General features: G+C 37.0%; 1 protein-coding gene across 1 annotated transcript in view; it reads left to right on the top strand.

Moving 5' to 3' along the window:
- The window catches only part of Greb1l (growth regulation by estrogen in breast cancer-like), a 130,663-nt gene that overhangs the window by 20,495 nt on the left and 98,906 nt on the right, over positions 1–11,262 (top strand). Inside the window, exons 4-6 of the mRNA XM_013014823.1 lie at positions 2,469–2,645; positions 8,485–8,661; positions 10,554–10,676. Coding sequence (XP_012870277.1) covers positions 2,469–2,645; positions 8,485–8,661; positions 10,554–10,676 — 477 coding nt within the window. The remainder of the gene's footprint in view (positions 1–2,468; positions 2,646–8,484; positions 8,662–10,553; positions 10,677–11,262) is intronic.

Raw genomic sequence — 11,262 nt, 5'->3', positions numbered from 1 at the left:
GGTTGTGGGGCCTGAACTCTGGGCCTGGGTGCTGTCCCTCAGCTCTTCAGCTCAAGGCTAGCGCTCTACCACTTGAGCCACAGCGCCACTTCCGGCTTCTTTTCTTTTTGCTTATGTGGTGCTGAGGAATCAAACCCAGGGCCTCAGGCATGCAAGGCAAGCGCTCTACCACTGAGCCATCTTCCCAACCCCCAGCTACTCTTTCTTATAGAGTGACTATGTTGTAGAAAGGTTGGATCACCATTTCAAGAGCTTCCCAAAGCTCCCTGTTTTCCTTTCCTAGGCAACCATAGACTTCTCATTATCCCTATACCTTTTGGAGTGATATTTGAAATGTTTTGCCTTTTGTAGTAAGTCATACTTTTAATTAAGGTATTATATCCTGAGGGAAAAATTTTCAGGTTTATTGTCTATATGCAAATTAGAATTTCTTTGATTTAATGGTGCTCTTTTTAGTACTTTAAAATGCTTCCTAAATACTACTTTAGAATTTGACTAAAAAGTTTGTGTTCTCTTGGGCTGTTTCATACCTGTAATCCCATATACTCAGGATGCTGAGATCTGAGGAGTGTGGTTAGCCCACACAAGAAACTCTGTGAGGTTGTTTTTTTTTTTTTTGGGGGGGGGGAGTGTCAGTCATAGGGCTTGAACTCTGGGCTAGTGCTCTACCACTTGAGCCAGAGGGCCACTTCTGGCTTTTTCTGCCTATGTAGTGCTGAGGAATTGAACCCAGGGCCTCATACATGCAAGGCAATCACTCTACCATTGAGCCACCTTCCCTGCTGAAGGTGTAGCTCAGGCTGGTCTCAAACTCCTGCCTCATCCTCCTCCTTTGATTATCGACATTTGTCACCACAGCAGTCTGTAAGATTCTTATCTCCAATTAACTACCAACCCCAGTGCTAACACAAAAAAGAGAGAGAGAGAGGAAAGGAAGGAAGGAAGGAAGGAAGGAAGGGAGGGAGGGAGGGAGGGAGGGAGAGAAAGAAAAAGGAAGGGAGGGGAGGAAGAGAAGAAAGGGAGAAAGGGAAGGAGGGAGGGAGGGAGAAAGAAGGAAAGAAAGAAAGAGAAAGAGAGCAAGCCCATGTTCATTCCTGACAGTTTTACCACTGAATTATAACTGCTCTAAGCTTTTCTTTTGCCAAAATGAATAGTATGCTTTTGTCTGTTCTTATGTGGCAAAATTCCCATGTTTTATATCATTGAATGTTACTGGACTCACATAACCTTGGGCAAGTTCTCTAGCCTTTAAAGAGACTCAGTTTCTACATCTATGAAAAGAATTATATGATCCTACAAATTTTGAGAAAGTAGATATTCTATATAGTACAGTGTTCAAACTAGACCTGACTACTGGTAAGTACTTCACAAGTTTTAACTGCCATCAATGTCATCCTCATCAACTCCCAACTCCTAAACCTGTGAACACTATCCATTAAGGAGAGTACAAGAAGCAGAACTTTTCCAGAGGTTTCCATGCATCCCCAAACTGTAAATTGAATAACAAATATGGTTCACATATATAAATGGCTTACTGCTAAATAAATATAGATTTTATACTGAATAATAAAATGTAGATTCATTTTGAATGGTAAAAGAATTCATAGTAACTTGGATATATTTTTCTTATATCATGGCCTTCAGTGAAAGTTGAACTAATTTTTGTTAATGTTAAGTGAGATCTACAAGCTTGAAATAGTGGAGCTCCATTGTCTTTATTGTTTGAGGATTTGTTATGTTGACTTTTTTCAGTTCCATCACGAGCGTTTAAGGTTTGAAGACCCAGATCCTATGGTAGATTTTTATGCACTACAGTTTCATACAATGGTTTGGTACAGTTTTTTTTTTCTCATGTGTTTCACTGATTGTTTTCAATTGTCTATTGGCAGCTAATCAAAATAATATGTGATTTAATGCTGGCAGAATCCAACATGGTTCTTCCCTACTTTCTTTTGGGTGGTGATGATGGTGCTACCCCCAGCTTTGTATGTGGAGTATCAGATAAACATTTCCCAACCTTACACATCTCCCCCAAATAGCATTTGTCATATAAACAATTCATCTATTGTTGGAAGTAACAAAACCCTATTGAAATTAGGTTAAGTAAAAATGAAGATAATTTGAATTAAGTTAAAATGAAAGAAAAAATTGCTCTGTGCACATAAAAATTATAAAAACTTGAAAGCTTTTTTAATGAAATTTTCAAAGTTTGTTGTCCATTTGTTATTGCCTTATTTGTCGATCAAAAGATAAAGAATTGTTGTGACCAAACCAGATAGAAATATCTTCTTTTAGTACCTTTCAACACAATTCAGAAGGGCATATAGGAGAAATCTGTCTTCTGGTTGGAGTCCATAGGCCTTCCTTTTAGTCTTAGATATGATTCCTGTAAATTACTATCCCCAGTGGGAAAATAAGAAAACATACCCCCCCAAATATTTTACTATTTCCTTTTTACTGCTTTCTAGGTTTTTGTCAAGCAGGAAAGGATTTGCGTTTGGTATCACTCTGTATGGAACAAATCGACATCCCGGCAGGATTCCTCCTGGTGGGGGCCAAATCTCCCAATCTTCCTGAACATATCCTAGTGTGTGCTGTAGACAAGCGATTCCTACCAGATGATAATGGGAAAAATGCACTTTTAGGTGAGTATTTCATGCCTGTAATATTACTTCTGGGCAGATGTTAAATGCAAGCTTATTTAAAATTACCACAGCATTAAAAAATACAGCTGGGCATAGAAGTTCCTACCTGTCAGTAATCCTAACACGGGGAGACTGAGACTAGAAGATCATGAATTCAAGGCCAACCTAGACTACATAGTAATTCTCTTGTCTCAAGCAAAATAAAATTAGATGTATCTAACATTATATATTATGCATTTATTACATATTGTCATGTTATTTATTATAGTACATATTACATATATGATTTTATATAATTATATATAATAGACATATAATTTGTGTATATCAGAATTAGTTGATACTTATGTAGTTTAGATCAATTTTTTTCTTTAAGCATTTAAAAAGTTAGTTTCACTGGTTATTGTCAAAATGTTTCCCTTAATTAAGAGGCAATTCTGACCAAATGTTATATTAACAGCATACAATTTGTCAAAAAATGATATTCTGGTGCTAAGAGTGTAGTTCAGTACTAGAGCACTACTTGTCTAGAAGGTACCAGGCCCTGAGTTCAATACCAGCATAAAACAATTTTTTGTAAAACAAAGTGCAACATACTCTATGTAGTCATTAATCTAAAACTTATGTCAGCTCTCATTTATTTGGTGGATTTTCTACTTTGTAAGGTAGTTTTTCATTCTACCCGCTATTCCTTTCTATACTTGACAGATGTGATTCCTACTTTACTTTTAACATTAGTTCACCTAAAATAACTAGGAGTCTAGAAATGATAAGAAATATATAGTATTATCTCAGAACTGTTTGACTTTCTCGACTTACAATACTAGCATCTCCACAACATATTTTATATTTTTATATTTATGTTATATATTATATTTGTATATATTTTATATCTTTCATAATTTTGGGGGTCAATACTGGCATTTAACTCAGAGCCTTGAGTTTGTTAGGCAAGTGCCTACCACTTGAGCTACACTTCTAGTTCTTTTTGCTCTTAGTTATTTTTCAGATAGGACTGGCTTTATACCTTGATTCTCTTATTTATGCTACCTGAGTAGTTAGAATTATAGATATGCACGACTATACCCAGCGTCCTTTGTTGAGCTGGGGTCTTGCTAACTTTTGTCTGAACTTTAGTCCTCCAGATCTCAGTCTCCCAGGTAGAGGGAATTGTGAACACTGCACCCAGCCCATCAATCACTATCTTAAGTCAGAAGGTGACTCTGTACATGCTTTTTGAAGGCTTCTTAAGTTGTAGTCTAGAGCCCTCATGATTCTGGCTTGTAGGAAAAGAAGTGACAATTTCCATGTTTCATAAATCCCACAAAAATATGTTTATTTATTCTTTAAGTGAAATTGAGTATATAGTTTAATATATGTTTAATGATAAAGCTTATGAACTGCCCCAAATTACCAGAGAAAGTTCACCTACTCAATTTGTTCATTCATTCATTCAATACTATTTTCTCAAAATGTGCTGGATATGAGAAACAATGCATAGTAGAGTGCTTGCCTAGCACGCATGAAGCCCTGGGTTCAATTTCTCAGTACCACATAAACAGAAAAAGCCAGAAGTGGTGCTGTGGCTCAAGTGGTAGAATGCTAGCCTTGAGCAAAAGAAGCTCAGGGACAGTGCATAGACCCTGAGTTCAAGCCCCAGGACTGGAAAAATAAATAAATAAATAATGCTGCACAATGACTTGGAGGCACCAAAATTATAAGGCACAATCCTTTCTTTCACAGAACTTACAAGTTGGTAGTGTAAAACTGTTATGGCATTTTTAGCATTTTTAAAACCTTACAATCTATTGAAATAAATCAAGGTCAGCTCTGACTAGACACTGAAAAAGAAAACAATCATAATCCCTTTTTGGTCAATGATTCTTGCACAACTAGGGGAATTCTGTTATAATACATCATGCAAAGACACAGAAAATACCATCAGAATAGTATACTACATAGTCCTCTGTGTGTGTGTGTGCGCGCGCGCGTGCACGCACATGCACTCGTCCTGGGGCTTGAATTCAGGGCCTAGTTGCTGTCTCTGAGCTTTTGTGTTCACTCAGTCTAGTGCTCTACCACTTGGGCCACAACTCCACTTCTCAGTTTTAGATGATTAGTTGGAGATAAGACTTTCCTGCTTGGGCTGGTTATGAACAATGATCTTCAGATCTCGCCTCCTGAGAAGCCAGGGCTATAGACTTGAGCCACTAGTGCCTTCTCAAATTCCTTTATAATCAGCAATCTGATACAATATCCATAGACTTTGAAACCAGAACTGAATTTAAGTCCCAGATTTAAGCTAGGTGAGGTGGTTTCCATCTGTAATCCTAGCACTTGGAAGGTTCAGGCAAGAAGATTGTGACCCCTCTCTCTCTGTCTGCCTACATCTACCTATCTAGATAAGAATTACCAGCTAGTATTTTAGGAACTTGAAGTAGATTAAGAACTTGAAGTCTCAGATTTCTCATCTACATAAAGGGGCCAATAATAGCTACCTTTCATGCTCTAAAAATGAGATGAGCTGTTTATAAGGCACCCACCTTGCATAACCTGGCACATTTTTCTTTCTAAGTATAAATGGACATAATGTTTCACTAGTCACTTCTCCACAGAAAAATATATAGTACAACAGTACTGTAGAAGGTTTTTCTTGGATCAGTGCATTGGTGAGATTTTTACATGTCCAGTACTATATTATCTAAAAACAGTTTTTACTTATGATAGAAGTTTTAGTATGCACTAAGAGAATTTATTTTATTTTATTTGTCGGTCATAGGGCCTGAACTCTGAGCCTGGGCTCTGTCCCTGAACTCTTCAGTTCAAGGCTAGCACCCTACCACTTGAGCCACAGTGCCACTAACGGCTTTTTCTCCTTATGTGGTGCTGAAGAATCAAACCCAGGGCCTCATGCATGCAAGGCAAGCACGCTACCACTGAGCCACCTTCCCAGCCCCTAGAGAATTTGTTTTTTAAAGATTCAAGTATTCTGGGACCCTTGTGGACTCCAGTATCAATTTTTCTAAAACTTGGTTAAAGCATGCTGATTTCAAAGGCTGTAGGAAAATCGATTTAAAATTATACTAATCTATTTGGCAGTGCACATGCTCCAAATCTAACATGCGATTGGAAGACTTGACCACCAGGAAAACTAGAAATGTAATTCAGGTATAAGAGATGGAACTTTTCATTACTGATATAGCAAGAGCTTTGGAAAGGTACTATTTCTTGTGAGCTAAGGCTAATCATGCTGAAACCACACAAGAGTAGTCACAACTAACTGTGGTGGAATTTAACTCTTTCACATGTTAGCTGTCATCGTTAACATGGAGGTTCTTTTTGCAGATGGTGCAGGCAAGTGCTTCTTTCACATTTGCTTTTTATCTTAGAGAATATTCACAAAGGAAAAGATAAAAAATGAAGCCCAACCTCACTAGCTGTTCATTCAGATGAAACCAGTCATTTCAGAATTACCTGGACCTACCACACACACCTTAGTTTTCAGCCCTGTTCTTAATTATTTCAGGCGAAACCCTCTTATAGCTTTCTTTTTCTGTATGGGTGAGGTATACCCATCTCACAGATCAAGCAGTTTTTCATCAGGAATCACTTGAGATGTAAGTTCTACAAGGGCAGGGGCTTTGTCTTATTGTTCAGTACTGATGTATAGTACCTGAAACAGTGATTGATACACTGTAGAGTATAAGTGTTTATTGGATGGGTGGATCAATGAGTTTAGGAACTTAGTGAATTAGACAGTCATTGACAACTTTTGGCAGGGCCCACTGGCCTCAAGGTATTGAGAACTGTGCAAATATTTTCCAATATAATCCATCTGAATTATAAAATTATGTTGTTCCTTTCTTATAAAGTAACAGTAATAAATTATTAGTTCTATGTAGTTGACTAGAGATTATGATTATCTCTTTTGTATGACTTATTTTCTAATGCTGAACAAAATGACTGACATAAAGATAGGTACTCAATAAATAATTGTTGAATGAATAGTAATAAAGTGGCCTGCATATTTATAGATAATTTGAATTGATTGTTAGCATTCTAAAATGAGGACGTTGTAAGATATTCTCTTTAATCCTGTGATGTTTCTCTTTTCTCCTTATCATTGTTAATTATATACCAGGTTGGTTTAGGGATTTGAAAAGTGTCACTTCAGTGAATTTATTTTCAGTTATTTATTTATATATAGATATATTGTCTTTATACACTACGGAATGCCGCCTTTTTTGGGGGGTGGGGTCCAGTCGTGGTGCCTGAACTCTGGGCCTGGGTGCTGTCCCTCAGCTCTTCAGCTCAAGGCTAGTGCTCTACCACTTGAGCCGCAGCACCACTTCTGGCTTTTTTCCTTTTTGCTTATGTGGTGCTGGGGAATCGAACCCAGGGCCTCATGCATGCAAGACAAGTGCTCTGCCACGGAGCCACCTTCCCAGCCCGGAATGCCACCTTTTTATCTTCAACTGTTGTCCTGTTCATCTGTAGACTTCAAATATGTTTTGTTCTCATCAGAAACAACCAAAGGAACTTACTGTTACTTCCAGCCTATTCCTTTGTATATCAAGGGGAACTGAAATGTTGGTTTCCAATAAAGCAAAACATTGCTCTGTGTGCACACATATGTGTGTGTGTGCATGCATACACACACGCACACACATGCACCAGTACTGGAGCTTGAATTTAGGGCCTTAAGTTCTGACTCCACGCTCATGACTGACACTCTGCAACTTGAGCCATGCCTCCAGCAATGTCTTATTCTCCCTATTTCATCTATCTTCTCTATCTTACACCTCCTGTTTGAACCAGACCATTAAAAGTCTTATTTTGTTTGAGTACTCTGGGTAAGGAGTTGCTCAAATGTTAGATCTAAAGGAAAAATAAGCTAGTTTGAATAAACAGGAAGCAAGAATGCCATGGAGCTCCTGTCAGAAAGTAAAACTAGATCTCACAGGAGCTGAAATTGAGTGTTCTGAATCTGCACATTGATGTCCGTATCAACTCTCTTTTCTGAAGATCAGCTTCCTCTTCACAACTTTTACAAAATTTTACAAACGCAGAGTCCAGTATCATTGGACTGACTTTGTTTGTTGCAAAATCCCAGAAGAAAGATTTTTTTCTGCTTTACATTTGGTCAGATATTGCTCATGGATTTATTACCTATGGCCATGGCAGCTCGTTCTTATAGTGGGCTGGGCAGAGAATCAGGACTAAGACTGACAGATTCTTAAGAAGGAATCCATGAGAAAAAATAATGAAACTGGGCGCTAGTGGCTCACACCTGTAAACCCTAGCTACTCAGGAGGCTGAGTAGCAGTTCAAAGCCAGCCCAAGCAGGAAAGTCCATGAGACTTAATTACCTTTAATTAAGCACCAGAAAACTGGAAGTAGAACTGTAGTAGAGGGCTAGCCATCAGCAGAAAAGCTCAGGAACAACTGTACCCAGGCCCTGAATTCAAAACCCATGAGTGACCCCCCCTTCCCCAAAAAAAGAAGAAAAAGAAAACGATGTCTCTAGGACCAAGGTTTTCTTGAGATATATATATATATATATATATATATATATATATATATATATAATAGGAATAACCTCTGTCATGATACTATCTACTGTATTTCCTTATCTATTATCTTGTTGGAGCAGCATTTAAATTATATCCAGTCTTCTACTCTTTTAAAAAGAATTCTAAAAAAAAATGTTAACCAAGTTTTCCCTTTGAATTATTTCCTTAAAATTAGGAGATATTATACAAATTAAAATTAGGATATTATACAAAGAAATTGTGTCAACTTAGAAGGCCACCAGTACCATTGGTTTTCCTCATTCCAGGGTTTTCTGGAAATTGTATCGGCTGTGGAGAAAGAGGATTTCGGTATTTCACGGAATTTTCCAACCATATTAACTTGAAGCTCACCACTCAGCCTAAGAAGCAGAAGCACTTAAAGTACTACCTAGTCAGAACCTCCCAGGGTGTACTGTCAAAGGGACCTCTTATCTGCTGGAAAGGTAATCAAATTCCTGGAGGGGAAGAGGAGGGAATGGAGATAGAGTGTTGGCGACAAGTGACTCTTACAGGGTTCAGAGTACAGGTGTGATATAGATAAAGAGCTCAAGTTCAGAGGCTCTCCAAAAATGTGAAACCCTTTAGTAGGTTATTGACTTGATCCTTTTATTTTTAAAGGATATATTTAGGGAAGTACATGTCTGCATTTGACTTTTGGGAAGCAGTGCAGTTCTTAGGGGAGAAAATAAGCAACACTTTCTAGGTCTCTTTTCATTTAGAGAGGACTTCAAAGTGTCAGATACTCAGTTTTTCTTTAATTCTTTGATAATTTTCAAGGATCTATATTTTTCTATTTTAATTTGTCCAGAACCTACCTGGAATAAATACTATAGTCTTTATAATGTCAGGGAAACTGCCCTATTAAGTTGACAAAGTTTTGGTCCTTTTAAATTAGGAAGAACCTAACTTATTCTTACAAATAAATCCAGTTGAAATTTCACATCTTCATGTGCTTGATAGAAACTGCTACAATGTACAATGTCTGTGCATTGTTGCAATGCATTTGAGTTTATTCAGCAGTTTCTTAGATGCTAAGATTTTTTCTTCCATAAAATAATTCCTTAATGTTTCTGTTTGTTGCCTATATATGACTGTTGTCTGACCACAAACAATAGCAGAGTATATCTAAATTGCAATATATTTGTCTCTTGAGTCCTTCACTGTAATTACTCTTGCTTGCATTTGAAGTGGCATTTATGTAATTCCTTAGGAAATGGGTTTGTGTTCCAAGCAAGGTATCATCCGAACTTGAATCTTGACTCATAAACCTGGTGAATTATAGATAACATTCTTAATAAAGTCTGAAGATTTTTCCTGTAGGAAAATAGCTTTGAATGTCATAAACCCTAATTAAAGAGAAGAAATATGAAATATATTTAACTTCTTGCTGTTCAAAGGTTTGAGAAACCTTGTGTATGTAGAAGTTGCTATTTTGAAACTAGAATTGTTTATGTATGTAAACATAATATCAATGCATCTAATAACCTGGAGTTTTTAGACCAAAATACAGTATCTCTTTATAGAAGCCCTTGAGAAGACTTCCCTTAGCTCTTGCAAACTTGGAAACTTCCTAGAACCCTCTAATATTAATTTTTCATTTACAACTATTTATATACTTCTATTTCACATGATTTTTATAATTTAGTTGGAACTAATGATCCACTAATGGTTATAGACTTCACTACCTACCTATATCAGTACAAAGTGTTATTAATGTATTATACCAGTATCCCAACAACAGATACTTAATATGCAATTGTGAAGTGCATGATTAATAATCAATTTATGCCTGCTATTTCTATAAATAAGAAGGGAAACATTAAGAATTTATAATTTTTTAATCGTCTTTGCATTTTTATTACTTCTATATTTGGACATAAATTAAGATTGAGTAGAAAATATTGAAAGCAGATTAGACAGAATCAAAGTTACTGTTCTACACTTAAACAAATCCTGGACAGGAGGTTAACTGGTTTTTGAAAAGTTTATCAGGTTTTTTATGTTATTGATATTTCAGCCTCTCTCTTACCCATAAAACTAATATAGCTACATTGGTTATGAGGATTTTTCCCCAGAGGACTAATCTGTGGGAAACAAAGGCTTGATTGTTTTTTCCTTCCAAGCATGACATCTGGTCCTAGGAACAACAGTCCTCCTAGCTGAACATTCTATACTGTTTGGAGTCAGGGTTAGGGGAAGGTGATATCTCACTCATAAAGGAAGCCACTGCTATCTAAAGAGTAGCTTTTTGTTTAAGAGATTTTATGGATCATGTCTCCATTACTTGTTTAAACAGAATATTGACCTGTTCATATAATGTGGTTTTTCTTTCCAGAATGTAGAAGCCGACAATCCTCTGCTACTTGTCATTCTATTAAACCAAACTCTTCTGTGTCATCAACTGTGACCCCAGAAAATGGAACAACTAATGGATACAAAACAGGATTCACTCAAACAGGTATGAGTCACTTTCTTATGTCATTTATGACCAGGACTTAAGTCCAAACAAATATTACTTGTTAGAACTCAATCTTTGGATGAATAGGACTCAAGTCCTATTGGTTCCACCAGTGGTATACAGAGAATAGAAACAGGAACTGACAATTGGTAGGAAACTTACCTCAACCATAGGATGTGATGCTAGAAGGGTCTGACCATAGGCAATAAGGAGAAACCCAGACATCACAGCTATCAAGTGGAATGTACTGCGACAGATTCACGAAGACTGGACTCCCAGGATAGGACTCTACCTAAGCCCATAGAATATTAAAGATAGTAGTAAACACCTAGATACAAAGTACGGTCCCAGACCCAGTGTGTTATTATACCCTATGCCTGTAATACTATGCCTGTAATAATAATGCTCATAGTGAGACCCTGTCTTAAAAAAAAGTGTGTGTGTGTGAGAATGAAAAGTAAGGCATTAAGGTAGGATTATGAAGCTATATAAATCCAGAATCTAGTTTCTAATGGTACAATAAAAGGGCTTGATTACACATAACCAGACAAAGTTTTAGTGCCTGAGACCAGTTTACAGTATCAGG

This window comes from Dipodomys ordii, unplaced genomic scaffold (genome assembly GCF_000151885.1).
Source record: "Dipodomys ordii isolate 6190 unplaced genomic scaffold, Dord_2.0 Scaffold25, whole genome shotgun sequence".
Taxonomy (NCBI): Eukaryota; Metazoa; Chordata; class Mammalia; order Rodentia; family Heteromyidae; genus Dipodomys; species Dipodomys ordii.
The sequence above is the reverse complement of the archived record's forward strand: the minus strand, read 5'-3'. Positions and strand labels throughout refer to the sequence as shown.